Source organism: Hemiscyllium ocellatum, chromosome 1 (genome assembly GCF_020745735.1).
Source record: "Hemiscyllium ocellatum isolate sHemOce1 chromosome 1, sHemOce1.pat.X.cur, whole genome shotgun sequence".
NCBI lineage: Eukaryota > Metazoa > Chordata > Chondrichthyes > Orectolobiformes > Hemiscylliidae > Hemiscyllium > Hemiscyllium ocellatum.
Window position 1 is genome coordinate 41216639 of NC_083401.1, and position 22804 is coordinate 41239442.

Below are 22804 nucleotides of genomic sequence, written 5' to 3' on the forward strand. Positions count from 1 at the left end.
GGTAATGGAGGGGGACAAAAATGAAGCTCCATTGGCAACGGAGATAGTTACACTTTTTATGTGCCTATGGATAAAAGTAAGTTTTGAAAGACTGCCTGTACCTGGTTAGCTAGTATAACATCTTCAATAACCTCACATTCCACACTACAGCAATGGATCCCACTTTAAATTTAAATTATATCTCAGAACAAACATAGTTTATATCCCTATCCCAAAAATGGAATTAAACAAAAGTTATGATGTTAGAATTATGTTTTACAATCCAGTTTAACAATTCTTCTGGTATTCCACATCACTATTTTATTAAAAGTGTTATCTCAATTAAAATAATAATAGATAGGCTTTTCACATAGAAGAATTAATATTTTGACTAACAATAGCAAACTTAGGTGACCCAATTGATTTGAACACAGTCTTATAGCCTGATCCTGGACTACTTAGAATGTGTTAACCATCGTCATCTAAAAAGAAATTTAGTGGCTGGGTAGTTCCTGGCAAACTTCATGATTGGTTTGCCTTGGTATTTTGTTTCAGTTGAGAGAATGGTGCTGGAAAAACACAGCTGGTAAGGCAGGATCCAAGGAGCAGAAGAACCAACGTTTCAGGCATAAGCCCCTGCCTGACCTGCTGTGCTTTTCCAGCACCACATTCTTGACTCTTATCTCCAGCATCTGCAGTCCTCACTTTCTAACAGTGTTTAGTCTCATCAAAGCATTGATTGATACTGGGCAACTGGTGTCTTGGTAAGATTTTTAATGCGGGTCTCCAGGCCATTAGCCCAGGCCTCTGTACTACTAATTCAGTGACATTACCACTTTGTTACTATCTGCCCTTCACCTTGACTGAATATACAGTAATACTCACCAATTCCCATAATGCTTGGATCACATCCGCACACATGATGGGCCACTATTCTGGCCAGTGGAGTCAGTTTATGTTTCTGGACAGCGTCTTCACTGGCTATAATCACTGCAGCAGCTCCATCACACACTCCCTAAGAAAAGTAAATTATAGCCATCATTTCATCTGTAAACAATCCTCTGTTCTCAAAACAAATCTAGTTATACTTGTTCAATAATCATATGCAATCTAGACTCTGGGGCAGTAACTATCTGTTTACACTTCTGTATTTACATTATGTTATCTGACTAATGAATTCAAAAGGAACAGGCTAGTAAGATTTGACGATTCATTAAATGAACTAAGCCATGGAAGCCAGGATAGTCCCACTTTGGATACCAATCACCTGGCTAGACAATTGTTAGGGTACCCAACTGCTAGTGATCCTGATTTAGAAGGCAGGAAAAAGTAATTAACCTTTTTGGCTCTGATTTCTATCCTGCAGTCCTTGCTGCATAGTACACATGCACGGACACCTGGAAAAAAAATAAGGTCAAGCCTGGTTGTGATGGCCCCGTGGTCAAATAATCTCTGACCACATTATCCAGGTCCACACAAGAATAATAATCACTTCAGCAAGCAATAACTCAAACAACTTGTATTTATATTATACTCTTAATGTGATTTTTAAAAAAAAAAATTCCCAGGATACTTCAAAAGGGACGCAGGAAAATAAAAAAAGCTACTAGAAGGAGATTTCAATACAGATTACCAAAAAGCTTGATCAAAAGAGCTAACTCTAATTGAAGGAGCGTTTTGAAGGAGGAAAAATAAGTATAGGCAGAGAATACCAGAAATGAAGGCATGACTGCCAATGGTAAAGCAATTCAAATTTGCGTTGAGGCTAAAATAAAAAGAGTTCAGTCATTGCGATTCTAAAGGACAAGAGGAGAAGATAGGATGTATCTCCAATAGGTAACAGTCACAGGATGAGATCATGCAGAATTTGAAAAGAAGGATAAATTAGTGTAAATTAGTGAGGACTGGGTAATAGGGAAATAGAATTTAGTGCAAGTTAGGATACAGGCAGCAGGTTTCTTGATGATCTTCAGTTGTGGAAATTGGAAAATGGAACATTGACCATGAGAATATTGGAGGGGTCAAATCTTGAAGTAAAACCTTCAATGACCTTGCTGTCAGCAGTAGGTGATCTGAGATAAAGACATAAAACAGGTTATGAGGTGAAAGTAATTAATCATGATGATGGACATCTATAAAATCATAGAGTCATCTAGCATGGTTCAACTCTTCCCTACCGATCAGACATGTCAATCTGACAGAATCCCATTTCCCTGCATTTGGCCCATATTCCTCTAAACCTTTTCTATTTATATATCCATCCGGATGCCTTTTAAATATTGTAATTGTACCAGCCTCCACCACTTGCTCTGGCAGCTCCTTCCATATATGCATCACTCTTTGTGAGGATAAGTTAACCCTCAGGTCATTTTGAAATCTTTCTCCCCTCACCATAAACTTACATGTCTAGTCTGCGTCTCCTCCACCCTGGGGAAAAGATCTTGGCTATTCATCTTATTCATAAGAACATAGGAACTTAAGAACTAGGAGCAGGAGTAGGTCATCTGGGCCTTTGAGCCCACTCCACCATTCAATAAGATCATGGCTGATCTTTTTGTGGCCGCAGCTCCACTTACCCACCCTCTCAACATAACTCTTTATTCCTTTACTGTTCAAAAACAAATCTTAAGGGTTCTTGTGACAAGCTGATAGTGTCCCTGCCATTGAGCCAGGGAAATCAGGTTTGAGTCTTGCCTGCTCCAGAGGTGTCAAAGGACACGGTGGTTAGCATTGCTGCCCCACAGCGCCAGAGACCCGGGTTCAATTCCCGCCTCAGGCGATTGTCTGTGTGGAGTTTGCACATTCTCCCAGTGTCTGCGTGGGTTTCCTCCGGGTGCTCCGGTTTCCTCCCACAGTCCAAAAATATGCAGGTTAGGTGAATGGGTCATGCTAAATTGCCCGTAGTGTTAGGTAAGGGGTAAATGTAGGGGAATGGGTCTGGGTGGGTTGCGCTTCAGCGGGTCGGTGTGGACTTGTTGGACTGAAGGGCCTGTTTCCACTCTGTAAGTAATCTAATCTAATCTAATCTAATCTCTGCACAGGTTGATTAGAAAATATCACAGACTGAGTAGATATGCAATCTTCTTTTAAAAGTTATTTGAAAATATTTAGGTTGCAGTGGTCAATCAATCGCTTTAAAAAACTCAGTTAATCAGAGAGAACCAACATTGATTCCTGAAGAGTAGGTCATGCCTGACAAATCTCAGATTTTAAAACGATGACAAAGGTAGTGGATATAGCTAAGGCAATTGAATTTTTAAAAATGGATTTCCAGAAGGCTTTTGACGAAGTTCCACACAAGAGACTGTTAACTAAGCTGGAAGCTCATAGAATTGAAGGCAAATTACTGGCACGGATAAAAAATTGGCCAAATAGCAGGAAAACGCGAGTTGGAATAATGGGTAAGCACTTCCATAAGCAGGACATGACTAGTAAGGATCCTGTAGGGATCTGTGTTGGGGTTTCTGTTATTCATTCACTAATTGGATAATTAGTATATTTAGCCAAATATCCAAATTTACTATTATTGAGTACAGGAGTTGGGAGGTCATGTTGCGGCTGTACAGGACACTGCTGGAATATTGTGTGCAATTCTGGTCTACTTCCTATCGGAAAGATGTTGTGAAACTTGAAAGGGTTCAGAAAAGATTTACAAGGATGTTGCCAGGGTTGGAGGATTTGAGCTATAGGGAGAGACTAAACAGGCTGGGACTGTTTTCCCTGGAGCGTCGTAGGCTGAGGGGTGACCTTATAGAGGCTTACAAAATTATGAGGGGCATGGATAGGATAAATAGACAAAGTCTTTTCCCTGGGGCTGGGGAGTCCAGAACTAGAGGGCATAGGTTTAGAGTGAGAGGGAAAAGATATAAAAGAGACCTAAGGGCAACCTTTTCATATAGAGGGTGGTACGGGTATGGAATGAGCTGCCAGAGGGAGTGGTGGAGGCTGATACAATTGAAACATTTAAGAGGCATTTGGATGGGTATATGAATAGGATGGGTTTGGAGGGATATGGGCTGGGTGCTGGCAGGTGGGACTAGATTGGGTTGGGATATCTGGTTGGCATGGACGGGTTGGACTGATGCTGTACATCTCTATGACTCTGTCTTAGCTTTAAAAAACATTCAATGATGAAGCCTCAACTACTTCACTGGGCAGGGAATTCCATAGATTCACAACCCTCTGGTTGAAGAAGTACCTCCTCAATTCAATCCTAAATCTGCTTCCCCTAATTTTGAAGCTATGCCGTCTTGTTCACATTTCGCCCGCCAATGGAAACATCCTCCCTGCTTCTATTCCATGATTTCCAAAGAATACAATCCCAGTCTACTTAGTCTCTCATCATAAGTCAACCCCCTCAACTCTGGAATCAACCTAGAGAACCTCCTCCAAATTACCTCCAGTGCCAGTACATCCTTTTTCAATCAAGTAAGACTCCAAAACTCTAGGCAGTACTCCAGGTGTGGCCTCATCAGCACCCTACACAGGTGGAACATAACCTCCTTGCTTTTAAGCTCAATCCCTCTAACAATAAGGGACAAAATTCCTTTTGCCTTCTTAATTAGCTATTGCACCTGCAAACCAAATTGTGATTCATGCAAAAGGTCCCTCTGCACAGCAGCATGCTGCATTTTTTTTTACCATTCAAATAATAGTCCTTTTTATTGTTATTCCGACCAAAGTGGATGACTTCACATTTATCAACATTGTCCTCCATCTGCCAGACCTTTGCCTACTCAAACTATCTATATCCCTCTGTAAACTTTCAGAGTCCTTTGCACACTTTGCTCTACCACTCATCTTAATGTCATCCTGAAATTTTGACACAGTACACATGGTCCCCAACTCAAAATCATCCATGTAAATTGTAAACAATTACAGTCCCAACACCGATCCCTGAGGGACACCATTAGTCACTGATCGCCAACCAGAAAAGGACTCCCACTGTTAGTTAACCAATTCTTCATCCATACTAATACATTGCCCATGACGGTGTGCACCTTTACCTAATGCAATAGCCCTGTGTGTGGCACCTTGTTGAATCATGCCCCTCATGATTTTATAAACCTCTATAAGGTCACCCCACAGCCTCTCTCACTCCAAGGAAGAAAGCTCCAGCCTAGTTAGCCTCTTCCTATGCATCAAATCCTCTAGTCGTGGCCACATCCTTGTAAATCTTTCTGTACCCTCTTAAATTTAACAACACCGTTCCTATGGAAGGGCAAGAGAATTGTACACAGTATTCTAAAAGTGGCCTAACCAATATCTTGCACAGCTGCAACGTGACATTCCAGTTCCAATACTCAATGTTCTAACCAATGAAGGAACTGTGCCAAATGCCTTCTTTACAACCCTGTCTACCTGCGACTCCACTTTCAAGGAACAATGCACCTGCACCCTTATGCCTCTTTGTTCGGTAAAATTCTCCAGGGCCTACAACTAACTGGACAAGTCCTGTTCATGTTTGCCTTACCAAAATGCAACACCTCAAATTTATTTAAACTCAATCTGCAATGTCAGAATCTCACCTTCAGTTGAATACGTTGTCATGTTAATACAGAGTCTGTTCCTCAAGTAGTTACCTAGGATAGTACCAGTAGCTAGAAAAAGAAGTTTGACCAGCACTGAATCATAAACCAAACATGTTGCAGAATAGGAAGAGCTGAAAAATGTGTTGCTGGAAAAGCGCAGTCGGTCAGTAGGCTTATGCCCGAAATGTCGATTCTCCTGCTCCTTGGATGCTGCCTGACCTGCTGCGCTTTTCCAGCAACACATTTTTCAGCTCTGATCTCCAGCATCTGCAGTCCTCACTTTCTCCTAGCAGAATAGGAAGACTAAAGATAAACTGGAGAAACAAAACTATTTAATGGCAAAAATAGACATTAATTAGACTTGACAACATTCCACAAGGACAGGGACAGAACATACCGAGGCATTTCCTGCAGTGACGGTGCCATTTTTCTTGAACACAGTTGGTAACTTGGACATCTGCTCTGCAGTGGTATTTGGTCTAGGGTGCTCATCATGTGTAATAGACTGTACTCCTTTCTTGATTTTCACCTCAATTGGAGCCAACTCCTCTTTGAAGTAACCAGCTTCATGGGCTGAAAGGTATTATGGATTATGTATCAATGATGCATACATGCATATTATTACTTTGTCTTAATCTTAGGAGAAAGAAATGACCATTTTTCTTTCTCAAAGACAGGCCAAAATACTAACATATAATCACCAAACATATGACCATAAAACATAGCAGCAGAAGGAGGCCATCCAGCCCATCAAGTCTCTGCATTTCAATAAGATCTAATTTGATGCGGTAATCATCAACTCCAATTTCCTGCCTTTTCCTCATAACTCTTGGTTGCTCTACTGCCGTAAAGAATTTCACAGACTTTTATCTCATAATTCCTCCTCATTTCTGTTCTAAGTAGGTGACCCCTTACACAGATTATGCCCTCTGATCCTAAACTCTCCCCACAAGGGAAAACAACCTCTCCATATGCATCCTGTCGAGTCCTCTCAGAACCTTGTGTTTCAATAAGGATACCTCTCATCCTTCTGAACAGAGTAGAGTCTCAACCTACTCACACTCCCTTCATAAATCCCTTCAGAACTGAAATTCCTCCATAGCCGGAATCAACCTGATGAACCTGCCCTAGACTGCCTCCAAAGCCAATAAGTCTTTTCTTATAAAAGGTGACAAAAACTGCTCACAGTAGTCTAGTTGTGCTAGTTCTAGCTTCTTACACCAGTTTAACAAAAGTTCCATGTTTTTATACACCATTCCCTTTGAAATAAAAATGAACTTGTCATTTGCCTTCCCTATTACCTGCTAAACGTGGATGCTGTTTTTTGTGAGTCATTCACACCTTTCTCTACTTAAGTAATGTTCAGCTCCTCTGTTCCTCCTGCCAAAGTGCAAAACCTCACATTTTCCTATATTATATTCCATTTGCCAAGTTTTGCCCACTCACTTAACTTGTCTGCATTGCTCTGTAGATTTGGTCATTCTCACCACTCATTGGAGAATTGGAGTAGACTAATCAGCTAATCAAGCCTCTGCTGCATTTAATACGTTCATGGCTTTTACCCTCATTATACCTAGAATCCTTTAGGCCATTAATTATCAAAGACTTACCAACTTCCACGTTAAACATAAATACATCCACAGCCTTTCAGGCAAAGAATTCCAAAAATCTCCTTACCTTGGCAGCATGGTAGCCCAGTGGTTTCTCTGCTTCCTCACAGCACCAGGGATCCAGATTTGAGTCCATGTCGGGTGACCGTTATGTGTGGAGTTTGCACATTCTCAATGTGTCTGTGTGGGTTTCCTCTGGGTGCTCTAGTGTCCTCCCACAGTCCAAAGACGTGCAATTTAGGTGGTTTGGCAATGCTAAATTGCCCATATTGTCTAGGATGTGCAGGCTAGGTGAATTAGCCATGGGTAATGCAGGGCTACAGGGCTAGTGTAGGAAGGTGGATCTGGGAAGGATGCTCTTCGGAGAGTTGGCATGGACTCGATGGGTTGAATGGCCTACTTCGATACTGTGGAGATTTTATGATTTTATGGTCCTAAATGGCACTTTGAATCCTGCCTACTATTTCAGGATTCTCCAACCAGGGGAAACATATTTCTTGCATGTACCCTATTCATTCCTTTAAATATTTTGTCTCATGTTATTTTGTTAAGTAACCCAATGCGTGATGCTTTATTGAACACTTTTCATAAATCCAGATATATTAAATCAAAAATTCTCCTTTATCTATCCTGCTTGTTACTACCTCAAGTATTTCTAATAAATTTGTCTGGCATGATTTCCTCATTGTAAAGCAATGCCGATTCTGCATGTTATACATTTCCAATTTCTCTGCAATTATACCCTTTTATCATAGACAATAAAAGTTTCTTAATGCCAGATATAAAGGCAACTAGCCTTAAAGTACCTGTTTTTTGGTGCTGTTATTAACATTCGGTTATAGACTTTAACAAATGCAGGCAAGAAATTCATGAATAAACAATTTCATGAATGATTTCACCTCATGATACCAACTACAAAGCTGCTAAAAGATCTTCTTACCACTGACTTGAAGATTTTAAGGTACTTTATTAAAAGAACATTGTCTCAGAATTAAGGGGTGCCAAATTTAAGACTGAGATGAAGAATTTCTTTTCTGAAGGTTGAGAGTCTTATGAACTCCTTCCCACAGAGACCTGTGGAGGCAGAGTCTTTGCATATATTTAAGGGTGAGATAGATAGATTCTTGACCAGTAGGAAAATCAAGGGTTATGGGGAAAGGGCAGGAAGATGAATGTTAGGATGAGTCATGACTGCACGGCAGAGAAGGCGTGAGGGGCTAAACAGCTTACTTCTGTTCCTAGACTTATGATCTTAAGCTAATTGTATTTGCAAACATTCCTGCATTTTCTGTTTTAGTTTTGCAATTTAATTATTTGTGGTTACTTTCATACTTACAGTCATACAGCATGGAAACAGATCATTTAGTCCAACTCATTCATGCCAACCAGACATCCCAATCTGACCTCGTCCCATTTGCCAGCAATTGGCCCATATCCCTATAAACCCTTGCTATTCATACAGCCATTCAGGTGCCCTTTAAATGTACTAATTGTACCCACCTCCACCACTTCCTCTGGCAGCTCGCTCCATACATGCACCATCCTCTGAGTGAAGAAGTTATCTCAGGTCTTTTTTAAATCTTTCCACTCTCACCTTAAACCTATGTCTTCTAGTTTAGGACTTCCACAGGGAAAAGACTGTGGCTATTCATGTTATCCATGCTCCTCATGATTTTATAAGCTAATGAATCACTCAAATTCACTTAAAAAAAATCTTTACATGCAGGCTTTACACGCCAGTACTGGAGTAACTCACCAGTTTTCCACCTCTCCTGAGTCTTCAGTGCATATGCGTCACATTCCTCCCTGCTTATTTCATATTGCTCAGCAAGATTTTCTGCTGTAAGACCCATAGGAGTTTTAATATGGAGGTCAGTCAGTCCTGCCCATAAAGTGTCTTCCATCTGTAGAACAATTTATTTGAAAAGTATTAATAACAATTTAATTTTCTAATTCACACAATTTTCTGTATTTTTGAGGTACAGTAAGTAAATGCTGACATCACTCTCAATCTTATGAGGCAAATTGTCAGTATCCACAGTAAGATGCTCATTCACAACATTTTCTAATTCTGCGCATAATAAGCCATACTATACTTAATGGCAATACTTTAAAATCCTTTTCAATTATTTACAAGTTTTCAGCCAGGAGTATGATTAAATACGCTTTGAACACTTCGATGGGTTTAGCTTTTCAAGAAGCTTAACATCACCATCTTAATATACACCACAGCATAAAGACTTAGCCATTCACTGCAATATAGCAGAGGCAATGCATACTGGTATTGTCACTGCACTAGTAATCCAAAAACACAGATAGTACTTTGGTAGGGACCCAGGTTCGAAACCACCACAGCAGAAGATGGAATTTGAAATGTACTTAAATAATAATTAAAATAATATATTGAAAGAAGAAGCAGAGAGGGCTATTCAGATCTTTGAGCCTTCTCTCCATTCAATATGATCATAATCGTTCATCCACCTTATTCCCACTTTCTCTCCAGACCTTTTCATTCCTTTAGTCCCTATATCCTGAAAATACACAATGCTTTGATCTCAACTGCTTTCTGTGGCAGAGAATTGGCCTGTTGAAATTCTATGGATTTCTAATTTTAATTAAAATGTATAACGATGGAGTTAAATTATTATTTACTGTCATAAAAACCCATCTAATGCCCTTGAGGGAAGGAAATCTGCCTGATCACACCTGGTCTGGTGTATAGGTGACCACAGCATTATTGTTGACTCATAATTGTCCTCTGCTGAAAATGTGTTGCTGGTTAAAGCACAGCAGGTCAGGCAGCATCCAAGGAACAGGAAATTTGACGTTTCGGGCCAGAGCCCTTCATCAGGAATGATTCCTGATGAAGGGCTCTGGCCCGAAACGTCGAATTTCCTGTTCCTTGGATGCTGCCTGACCTGCTGTACTTTAACCAGCAACACATTTTCAGCTCTGATCTCCAGCATCTGCAGACCTCACTTTTTACTCATAATTGTCCTCTGAAATAAACTAGTAAGCCACTCAGTTTCAGCAAAACTGATACAAAGTCTCAAAGAATCAGGAGAACCATCTCACAGACTCATCAAGCAACAGCCTCAAATGGTCACAAACATCAAATCATATATTTCAGACAATGTCCCACATTCCACTGGGTATATTCTGTCCTGCTACCCACACTAAGGAGATTGCGCTGTGGTATACGGTTGGGAGGGAGCTGTCCTGGAAGTCCTCAATATTGACTCCAAACCCATGAAATCGCATAGCATCACATCAAACATGGTCAAGTGAACACCCTGCTGATTACAATGTACCGCCCACACTCAGCTGACGAATCAGTACTTTTCCATGTCGAGCACCAACTAGAGGAAACACTGATGGTGATAAAGGTGAAAATGAGGGGGAGAGCTCTCCACAGGTTAGAGTCACACCTAGCATAAAGGAAGATGGTTGTTGGAAGTCAACATCTTAGCCCCAGAACACTACTGCATGAACTCCTCAGGACTATATTCTCAGCCTAACTATTCTCAGCTACATCATCACAAGGTTAGAAGTAAAGCTGTGTTCATTACTGTGCATTACTCCTCACATTCTGAAGAGTTCGTTCCTACACGTAGCAGTCCCTGAAATCAGGACAAAATTTGGGCTAAGTGGCAAGTAACATTCATAACAGAAATACCAGGGAATAACCATCACTCCAGATATTAATGCCTTTGCATGGATTTCCCCAGTCATCATTGGCCTCATGATAACTTTTGGACAGAAACTTAACAGGACCAGCTGTATAATGCAGTGGTTACAAGAATAGGTCAGAGGCTGGGAATTGTGCAGCAAGAAACTCACTCCTTGGCACCACAAAGACTGTTCACCCTATTTACAAATCACAAGTCAGGAGTTTAGGGTGTAGGTTTGCTCGCTGAGCTGTAGGTTTGATATCCAGACGTTTCATTACCTGGCTAGGTAACATCATCAGTGGCGACCTCCAAGTGAAGCAAAGCTGTTGTCTCCTGCTTTCTATTTATATCTTTGTCCTGGATGGGATTTGTGGTGATGTCATTTCCTGTTCGTTTTCTGAGGGATTGATAGATGGTATCTAGATCTAGACACATCTATCCTGGAACAGGCTAAGCAAAGACATGCCAGAGAATTCCTAGAGGCCTGGCACTCCAACCAAAACGTCATAAACAAACACATAGATCTAGATACCATCTATCAACCCCTCAGAAAACAAACAGGAAATGACATCACCACAACCCCAGGAACCCCATCCAGGACAAAGATATAAATAGAAAGCAGGAGACAACAGCTTCGCTTCACTTGGAGGTCACCACTGATGATGTTACCTAGCCAGGTTATGAAACGTGTGGATATCAAACCTACAGCTCAGCGAGCAAACCTACACCCTAAACCTCAACCTGAGCTACAAACCTTCACAAACCTAGCATAAGTCAGGAATATAATAGAATACACTTCACTGATTAGATAACAACAACACTTAAAAGTGTTCAAAACCATTCAAGGCAAAGCTGCCCAGTTTGTGCCTGTGATGAATAGAAAGAACATTCACAGTGGTAGCTTGGCATACCATCTTCAAGATTTATCCTAGCAAGTTATTAAAGCTCCATCGACAGCACTTTCACCACCTAGAAGGACAAATGCAGCAGATGCATAGAAATGCCACCTCTTCCATATCCTACACAAAATCTCACATACACACTTAGAACTAAAAGTTGATGTTCCTGAACTAACACTGGATCAAAATCTTGGAGCTCCCTTCATTACCGCACCATAAGAGTACCTGCATTACATAAACTGCAATAGTTCAAGCAAGCAGCTTAACACCACATTTTTAAGGTCATTTAGAGACAGGCAATAAATGAAGTTCTAGCTAGTAATGCCCACTAATTAACTGGTTTTAAAAATGTATATTTTACCTTGATGTCAACCCCAAGTTTTGTGCCAAATCGTACATTTCGAACAGCATAAGGAGCCTGGCTCATGCTTTCTGATCCTGCACACAATACAATCTCAGATTCTCGAAGGCAGATCTCCTGCAACAAAGTGAATGTATTATTTTATTAAAGACAGACATGCCATTTAAAATTTGAATGAATTAATTCAATTATACACCAATGCTGGCACATTCCCAAGAACCTAGTATTTATCAGCCTGGAACATACTAAATATTAAATCTGTATATTCTTTAAAAAATGTATTTATTTAAAATAAATAAACTCATACAAAATTGTGACAAATTATGTCTGTTAGAATGTTAATTAGAAACCTCTAAAATATTCAAAATGCAAATATTAAAAAACTTTAAGATACTTAGAGCAGCTCAAATGTAATTATTTCAGTTCATTAATTTGTAAATGTTGTAAAACGTTAATTGTAGTGTTATGACAAAATGTCAGAGAAGTACAGAAAAAGATATATAAATCACTGAGTAGAGAGGATAAAGCAATCAAAACAAAAACAAAACAGAGTTTCATTTTAAGAGATAGATATGAAAAGCAAAAGGATATTTTAAGTGCATAATCTTGGTTAGACCATGGGGATCCTGAAGAAAGGAGCAGAAGAATGTACGGATGAAATTGGATAAAACATGTGAAGCACAGGTGGAGCATTAACGACAATGTGGATCCATTGGGCTGAATGGCCTCAATACAATTGAGTAATATCTGATGTTACACACAGCTATATGTACACAGACAAATTTTATGGACGGGCAGTTAATAACAGTTTGAACTAAAATGCAAAATGCTAAAAATCCTCAGCAAGTCTGGCAGCGTCTGTAGAGAGAAAAACAAAATTAGCATTTCAGGCTGATGTTCTCCAAATCAAAACATCGTGAGCAAAGTGGCATGTAATCAATACCTACAGAGGGATGTAAAAGGGAAGTCTGTGATCAGAGGAGGAGCCACTTTGCTGTGCTTGAGGGCCGAGGCAGGGCTAGGAGCAGCACCTTCTCCCCAATCAGGTCAGAAGTAAGGGTGTTCACTTATCTTTTATGTGTAATATTTTGCACTATTCATGACTCCTCGGATATTAAAGCAGTCCGTGTCTATTTGCAGCAAGGCTTAGGCAACATTCAGGCTTGGGATGATGAGTAATAAGTAATATTTGTGTCACACATGTACCAGGAAAAGGTCATTTCCAAGAAGAAAAACTCGACTTGACATTCAATGATATTACCAAAGCTGAATGTCCCACTTTCAACATCTTGGGGGTTACTGTTGGCCAGAAACTGAATTGCACCATCAGTATAAATAAAATGACGACAAGAGCAGGTCTGAGGCTATGAATTCTATGAAAAGTAACAAACTGTCTGATTTCTGAAAGGTGCAGATTAGATGTATGACAGAATACTCGCTGCTTGCTTGCAAGATGTTGGTGGGGAGGAACAAACATCTCCTGCAGTCACTCCCTCCATCACTGATGCACAGTGACAGTATGTTATACCATCTACAGAATGCACTTCAACAACTTACCATGGCTTCTTCCCAGCTTCGAAACCCATGACAAGGGCAGCAGATGTGTGGGAATACCACCATGTGCAAGTTCACCTCCACTCCACACACCAGCCTGGGACTATATTGTTATCCCTTCCTGGAACTCCCTTCTAGGAGCATTATGAATGTACCTACACCACATGGATTATAGTGGTTCAACAAGGCACCTCACAATCACCTTGTCTAGGGTGGTTAGGGATAGACAATAAATGTATGCCTATCCTGCAAAAGTTTATTACTCATTCTGGGCTTATCATGTGGTGTACAAAATCACACTTTAATTCATGGGGAAGATATCAGTATTTGATTTGGGCATATTGAAAGGTATGGCAGAAGTCCAAAAACAAAAAATTGTGGATTGCCTCCTGGTGTGGCAATATACATTTGCGAAGCTGAAGAAGCATCTTGAGGATATTGTTTTAAAAAAAAAACACTGGGAATGTCTATTGCAATTGATCTGAAGTGGCAGCAAAGTAATAATTCACCTTGTTGACAGATTTCTGCACTTTGCTTTCCTGTAATCTGCTGACAACTGCTTTGCCTATGGCCACTTCAGGAAGGTTATGATTCTGCAGGCTTTGGGCAAACCCTGTCATTCAGGATGTTTCCAATGCAAAACTGGCTTCTGTGATGGTCTGGGATATGCACACCACCTTCTGTAGTTTCTTACTGTCCTGGGCAGAGCAGTTGCCATTCCAGGCCATTATGCTCTCAATAGTGCATTGTTAGAAGTTGGGTTAGGGTCCTTATGGATGTGCCAAATTTCCTAAGTCCCTATACTCACTGGAATTTAGAAGAATGAGACCTTATTGAAACTTACAATATTCTTAATGGACTTGAAAGGGTAGAGGTGAAAGGATTGTTTCCCCCTTTATGTGAGAGTCGAGGACAAGAGGGAAGTTGGACATTTGAAATTGAGATTAGGAGGAATTTCTTTGGAATAATGAATCCGTGGAAATCTTTACTGTAGAGGGCTGTCATTAAGTATATTCAAGGTTGAGATAGACAGATTTCTAATTAGTAAGGAAATCAAGGGATATGGGGAAAGGCAGGAAAGTGGGATTGATGTTTATCAGATCAGCCTCATTCAATGACAGAACAAATTCGACAGGCTGAATGGCCTACTTCAGTTCCCACGTCTCCTGGCTTAATATATCTGGGTCTAAATTGGTTTTCATGACTTGCAATGTTTACACCAGCAATTGGATGGTTTCCTACTATTCATTTCGGTGGTACAATTATGGTCTAGAGATTCTAATTTCCAGATAGTCGTTGGAGCAGCCTATTCTTACAGGAATTGGTCAGGAAACTGAAACCCATCAAGAGTGCTTCATTGAAGTTGGGAGTGTTCAGAGGGTTCACTAGGATGATCTTGGGTATAAAGGATCTTTGTATGAGGTACAGTTGAGCTTGTATTCACTGGAGTTTAGAAGAATGAAAGATGACTTTACTGAAAAATACAAGATTGAGGGAACTTGACAGGGTTGATGCAGAAAAGGTTATTTCCCATTATGGGAGAGTCGAGGACCAGAGTAAGGGATTGCCCATGTAAAACAGATGAAAAGGAATTTTGTTTCTCTGGGGGTTGTGACTTTGCCTTTACCTTGGACAGCTGCAGAGGCTGGGTCATCAAATATATTTAAGGCTGAGGTGGACAGATTTTTGATCAGTAAGGATGAAGGAAAAGGCAGAAAATTGCAGTTTAATATTACCAGCCATGGTGTCATCAAATGGCAGAGCAGACTCAGTGAGCTGAATGGCCTACATCAGCTATGCCTTACGAAGGAATTTGACTCAGTAAAAGTTTAACAGCTTCCCAGAAAAAGTTAGAAAACTGACAACATACTCTAAAGACCAGAAGACCATAAGACATAGGAGCAGACATTAGGCCATTCAGCCCATCAATTTTGGTCATGGCTGATAAGTTTCTCAACCCCATTCTGCGTCTTTCTTCCCATAACATTTGATTCCCCTTGACAATCAAGAACTTTTATCCCTGCCTTAAATATACTCAATGACCTAGCCTCCACAGCCTTCCGTGGCAATGAATTCCATAGATTCATCACTGAAGACGTTTCCCCTTATCTTCGTTCTAAAGAGTCTTCCATTTACACCAAGGCCTTGAGTCCTAGTCTCATCCTAGTCCTACAAATGGAAACATCTTCCCAAGGTCCATTCTATCCAGGCCATTCACTATACTGTAGCTTTCAAGTAGATCTCCCCATATCCTTCTAAACTCCATCAAGTAGAGTACCAGAGTCTTCAAATGTTCCTCATATGTTAAGTCTTTCATTCCTGGGATCGTTCTCGTAACCTCCTCCAGAGCCGTTCCAGGGTCAGTACATCCTTCCTGAGGTATGGGGCCAAAAACTTCTCACAATACTCTAAATGTGGTCTGAACAGAGCCTTATAGAGCCTCAGAAGTACATCCCTGCTTTTATATTCTAGTCCTCTCAAATTAAATGCCAACATTGTATTTGCCTTCTTAACTACAGACTCAACCTGCAAGTTTACCTTAAGAGAATCCTAGATCAGGAATCCCAAGTCCCTTTGCACTTCAGATTTCTGCATTTCATCCCCATTTAGAAAATAGTTATTGTCTCTCTTCTTCCTACCAAAGTGCATAACCTCACACTTTCCCACACTGTATTCCATTTTCCACCCTGCCCACTTTTACAAAGTCGAAAGAGTGTATGTTCATCTTAAGATAGAAAGTGCTTTCAGAATTTTAAAGTAAATTTAAAGTACAGACATAACTGTCCAAACAGAACAGCTAAGAGACTGGCTGATCCAAAATAGGTACATGAGTTTTGGTTGCTGTTTTGACAACAATTCAAATTTAACCCAGTTTACTTAAATTATACGGAGGATGCTAAAACCCAATTGAGTTTGAATTTACTGTATTGACATCATCAGACTAATGAGTGGGAACAATGTTGGTGTATAAAACTAGAGCTTTTTAAAAGTTTGGTCAAAGCAACTGTCACTGAATGGCAAAGCAACTGCTATAGAACTGACTGCTCACCTAACATCTTGCTCTCCAAGAAATAAAAAGGCACTCTTTATCAAAAGGGAGCTTTTCCTGTAAAAAATACTCACAGTAAAAAGAAAGACGACAACCCAGGGAGATCAGTAGACAGAAGACTGAAGACAGAGACTGTGCGGACTTGAGATTTAGTTAATGTAATGTTTAATAATGGTATTATTGGAACAGCATTTTCATAGAGTTAGGGTCACATAGTAAGTAGTTTAAAGTGTTCAGTTTGTTAATAATTTTGTTTAGTGTTTGCTATTAGAGTTAGAAAAACAACTTGTTTTTTTTCTTTAAATAGGAGTACTCTTTCACTCACTCATACTTTTAACAGATTACGAAGCGAGGCAAGCTTTTCTAGGTGTTTGGTTTTAACTGAAAGAGGGGTTCGACCTCTGTGTCGTAAAACTACTCTCCTAACCTGTCTAAATCCTTCTGCAGCCTCCCCAATACTACCTGTCCCATCACCTATATTTGTATCATCTGCAAACTTAGCCAGAATACCCTTTGTTCCTTAACATATAGAACATAGAAAATTACAGCGCAGTACAGGCCCTTTGGCCCTTGATGTTGCACTGTCCTGTCACACTAATCTGAAGCCCATTCCACCTACACTATTCCATGTACGTCCATTTGCCTGTCCAATGACGACTTAAATGCACTTAAACTTGGCGAATCTATTACCAATGCAGGCAAAGTATTCCATACCCTTACTACTCTCTAAGTAAAGAAACTACCTCTGACATCTGTCTTATACCTATCTCCCCTCATGTTTGCCGTCCCCATACTTGGAAAAAGGCTCTTCCTGTCTACCCTATCTAACCCTCTGATTATCTTGTATGTCTCCATTAGGTTACCTCTCAACCTTCTTCTAACGAGAACAGCCTCAAGGCCCTCAGCTTTTCCTCGTAAGACATTCCTTCCATACCAGGCAACATCCTAGTAAATTTCCTTTGCACCCTTTCCAAAGCTTCCACATCCTTCTTATAATGCAGTGACCAGAACTGGACACAATACTCCAAGTGTGGCCGTACCAGAGCTTTGTACAGCTGCAGCATAACCTCCTGGTTCCGGAACTCAATCCCTCTATTAATAAAGGCCAAAACACTGTATGCCTTCTTAACAACCCTGTCAATCTGGGTGGCAGGGATCTGTGTACATGGACACCGAGATCTCTCTGCTTATCTGCACTCCCAAGAATCTTACCATGAGCCCAGTACTTTGCATTCCAATTACTCCGGCCAAAGTGTATCTCCTCACACTTGTCCACATTAAACTCCATTTTCCACCTCTCCACCCAGCTCTGCATCCTATCTATGTCTCTCTGCAACCTATTACATCCTTCGTCACTATCCACAACTCCACCGACCTTAGTGTCGTCCGCAAATTTACTAACCCACACTTCTAAGCCCTCATCCAGGTCATTTATAAAAATTATGAACAGCAGTGGACCCAACAACAACCCTTGCGGTACGCCGCTAATAACTGGACACCAAGGTGAACATGTTCCATCAACTACAACCCTCTGTTTTCTTTCAGAAAGCCAATTACTGATCCAAACTGCTATGTCTCCCACAATCCCATTCCTCCACATTTTTTATAATAGCCTACTGTGGGGAACCTAATTGATTGCCTTGCTGAAATCCATATACACCACATCAACCAGTTTACTCTCATCTACATGTTTGGTCACTTTGTCAAAAAACTCAATAAGATTCGTTAGGCACGACCTACCCTTCACAAAACCGTGCTGACTGTCCCTGATCAGATTATTCTTTTCTAGTTGGTTATAAATCCTATCTCTTATAACCTTTTCCAACACTTTACCAACAACTGAAGTGAGACGCACTGGTCTATAATTACCAGGGTTGTCTCTACTACCCTTTATGAACAAGGGAACCACATTTGCCATCCTCCAGTCCTCAGGCACTATTCCTATTCCAGATCATTAATGTATAAAGTGAAAAGTTGCGGTCCCAACGTTGACAAAGAACAATACAGCCCAGGAATAGATCATTTGCCCTCCAAGCCTGCACCGACACATTTTGCCCTTCCATATTAAAACTGTCTTCATTTACAGGATCCATATCCCTCTATTCCCTTCCTATTCATGTATTTGTCCACGAGCTTCTTGAATGCTGTTGGTGTGCCTGCTTCCCTCACCTCCTCTGGCAGTGCATTCCAGGCATTCATCCATGTCGTTTGTGTAAAAAACATGCCTTGCATATCTCTTTTAAACTCCCCCCCCCCCCGCCCCTTGAACCTATGTCCCCTAGTAATTGACCCCTCCACCCTGGGAAAAACCCTCATACTTCACTCCATCTATGCCAGTCACAATCTTACAAACGTCTATTAGGTTGTCCCCAACCTCCTGCATTCCAGTGAAAACCAGCCCAATCTATCCAACTTTTCTTCGTAGCTAAAATCCCCCATACTAGGCAATATCCCGGTAAACCTTTTCTGTGCCCTCGCTAAAGCATCCACATCTTTATGGTAGTGTGGCGACCAGAACTGGATGTAATACTGATCCTTGTGGAACACCACAGTTTCCGGCTGCCATCCTGAGCAGAACCCTTTTATCCCCCACACTCTAGCTGACTGGCAAACAGCCAATCTTCTGTCCATGCTAGTAACTTGCCTCTAACACCATAGGCTCTAAATTTTACAGAGCACTCTCCTATATAGCACCTTGTCAAAGGCCTTATGGAAATCCAAGTAGACAACATCCGTTAGCTCTCCTTGGTCTAACCTACCCGTTACCTTCTCAAATAATTCCATCATATTTGTCAGGCATGACCTTGATGAAGTCATGCTGACATTGCCCTATTTTACCATGCACTTCCAAGTATTCAGACATCTCATCCTTCGCATCGGACTCCAAAATCTTAACAGTATCCAAGGTCAGGCTAATTGGCCGATAATTTCTTATCTTAAACATTAGCAATTTTCCAGTCATTTGGGATCCTTCGTGACTTCAGTGATTCCCGAAAGATCATCACTATCTCTTCCGCGATCTCCTTCAATAGTCTTGGATAGACAACATCTGGTCCAGGTGTTTTATCCACCTTCAGACTTTTCAGTTTTTTCAGCACCACCTCCTTGGTGATGGCCACTATACTCACCTTTTGGCTCTCTTTTGCCCTAAATATATATTTATCTAAAGAAACTCTTGCAATCTTATTTTATATTACTGGCCAGCTTACCCTTATATTTAATATTCTCTCTCCTTATTTCTTTTTTAGTTGTCCTCTGTGGACTCATTAGGCTTCCCAATCCTCTGGCTTCCCGCTGCCCTTTGCCACATTAGATGCCTTCTCGTTTGCTTTTATGCTGGTCCTGAGTTCCCTTGTCAGCTGTGGTTGCCTCTTCCTTCCTTTTAGTAAGCTTCTTTTTCCCGAGGGATGAATTTTTGCTGTCTCTCCTGAATTACTCCCAGGAACTCCTGCCAATCCAGTACATTTTTTTCTTCAATACAGGGACCAAAACTATACAGTATTCCAGGTACAGTCTCACTCTGTACAGTTGTAACAAGACTTCCCCATTTTTCAATTCCAAACCCCTGGCAATAAAAGCTAAAATTCTATTTTCCTTCTTAATTACTTCTTGCAACCACAAAAATGACTATAGTGAGGTATTTGAACTTTGGTAGTAGATTGCCTACATGTAAGGATAGCTTGTGCACTTCAGCTGAGATAAACAGTGTGACTATTTAGATTTTTTAGTAGTGTAATTTATAAAATCCCTGAGATAACCTAAAGCTTTTGTAAGCAAGTGACAGGTAAGTAAATCATGCCTTTATGATGGGACTAATTTCCATTCATTATTCAATTTGTGCCACTATTTAAGAAAGGTGTAAGGAAAAGATAGGTAACTATAGACAGGTGAGTCTATCTTAGGTGGTAGGCTAGCTGTAGGAGGGAATCCGGAGGGTTAGCATTTACATGTATTTCGGCAAAAGATGCTGGATGCTGGAGATTAGAGTAGTCCTGGAAAAGCATAGCAGGCCAGACAGCATCCGAGGAGCAGGAAAATAATTCCTGATGAAGGGCTTTTGCCCAAAACGTTGATTTGCCTGCTCCTCGGATGCTGCCTGACCTGCTGTGCTTTTCCAGCATTACTCTAATATTTAAAAGTATTTAGAAAGGCAAGGACTGATCAGGGATAGTCAACATGGCTTTCTACATGGGGAATCATGTCTCACGAATTTGATTGAGTTTACTAAAGTAGTAACGAAGAGAATTGATGAGGGCAGAGTGGTGGATGTGATCAATTTGGACTTTAGTAAGGTGTTTGACAAGGTTCCTCATGGTAGACTGGTTAGCAAGGTTAGGTCACATGGAATACAGAGGGAACTACTCGTTTGGATACAGAACTGGTCGTGGAGGGTTGTTTTTCAGGCTGGAGGCCTGTGACCAGCCGTGTGCCAAAAGGATCGGTGCTGGGCCCACTGCTTTTAGCCATTTATATAAATGATTTGGATGTGAACATAGAAGTATAGTTAGTAAGTTTGCAGATGACACCAAAATTGAAAGTGTAGTGGACAACGAAGGAGGTTACCTCTGAATGCATCAAGATCTTGATCAGATGGGCCAATGAGCAGAGGACAGGCCAATGAGCAGAGGACCAGCAAATGCAGTTTAATTTAGATAAATGTGAGGTGCTGCACTTTAGGAAAGGACTTATACACTTAGGGTCTTGTAAGGTGCTGGGGAACGATGCTGAACAAAGAAACCTTGGCGTGCAGGTTCATAGCTCCTTGAAAGTGGAGTCATAGGTAGATAGGATAGTGAAGGCGGTATTTGGTATGCTTTCCTTTATTGGTCAGTGCATTGGGTATAGGAGTGGGGAGGTCATGTTGCAGCTGTACAGGACGATGGTTAGGCCACTTTTGGAATATTGTGTGCAATTCTGATCTCCCTCCTATAGGAAGGATGTTGTGAAACTAGAAAGGATTCAGAAAAGATTTACAAGGACATTGACAGGGTTGAAGAGTTTGAGCTACAGGGAGAGGCTGAATAGGGGGGGAGGAGGCTGAAGGGTGACCTTATAGAGGTTTATAAAATCATGAGGGGTGTGGACAGGGAAAATAGTCAGGGTCTTTTACCTGGGATGGGAAAGTCCAGAACTAGAGGGCATAGGCTTAGGGTGAGAGGTAAAATTTAAAAGCCACCATCACCCCTCCAATGAATCACAAGATGATTCAGGTACAGATTTTAGCTCAATTATCAAATGTATCACAAAATTCTGCAAGATTTATCAGCACATCCCATTTAGTAACTGAATAAAAGGGAGGAACCATCCACTTCCCTTCAATCTCCGAGTTCATAGAGTCACAGAGATGTACAGCATGGAAACAAATCTTTTAGTCCAACTCATCAATGCTGACCAGATATCTGAACCCAATCTAGTCCCACCTGCCAGCACCTGGCCCATATCCCTCCAAACCCTCCTATCCTTATACCCATCCAGATGCCTTTTAAATGTTGCAATTGTACTAGCCTCCACCACTTCCTTTGGCAGCTCATTCCATACACATAATACCCTCTGCATGAAAATGTTGCCCCTTAGGTCCGTTTTATATCTTTCTCCTCTCACCCTAAACCTATGCCCTCTTGTTCTCGATTCCCCACTCCAGGGAAAAGACTTTGTCTATTTATCATATCCATGCCCCTCATGATTTTATAAACCCCTATACGATCATCCCTCAGCCTCCAATGCTCCAGGCTATTCAACTTCTCCCTATAGCTCAAATCCTCTAACCCTGGTAACATCCTTGTAAATCTTTTCTGAACCCTTTCAAGTTTCACAACATCCTTCCAAAGGAAGGAGGTCAGAATTACACACAATATTCCAAAAGTGATCTAACCAATGTCCTGTACAGCCGTAACATGACCTCCCAAATCCGGTACTCGACATTCTGACCAATAAAGGAAAGCATACCATACGCCTTCTTCACTATCCTATCCACCTGCGATTCCACTTTCAAGGATCTATGAACCTAACTTTAAGGTATTTTTGTTCAGTTATACTCCTTAGGACCTTATCCTTAAGCGTGCAAGTCCTGCTAAGATATGCTTTCCAAAAATGCATTTATCAAAATTAAACTCCATCTGCCACACCTCAGCCCATTGGCACATCTGATCA

General features: G+C 40.9%; 1 protein-coding gene across 1 annotated transcript in view; it reads right to left on the minus strand.

The window, feature by feature from the left end:
- Positions 1-22804, minus strand: part of acaa2 (acetyl-CoA acyltransferase 2) — a 60949-nt gene that overhangs the window by 13059 nt on the left and 25086 nt on the right. Inside the window, exons 4-7 of the mRNA XM_060849913.1 lie at positions 12052-12168; positions 8877-9024; positions 5908-6083; positions 865-994 (exon numbers count right to left, since the gene is read on the minus strand). Coding sequence (XP_060705896.1) covers positions 865-994; positions 5908-6083; positions 8877-9024; positions 12052-12168 — 571 coding nt within the window. The remainder of the gene's footprint in view (positions 1-864; positions 995-5907; positions 6084-8876; positions 9025-12051; positions 12169-22804) is intronic.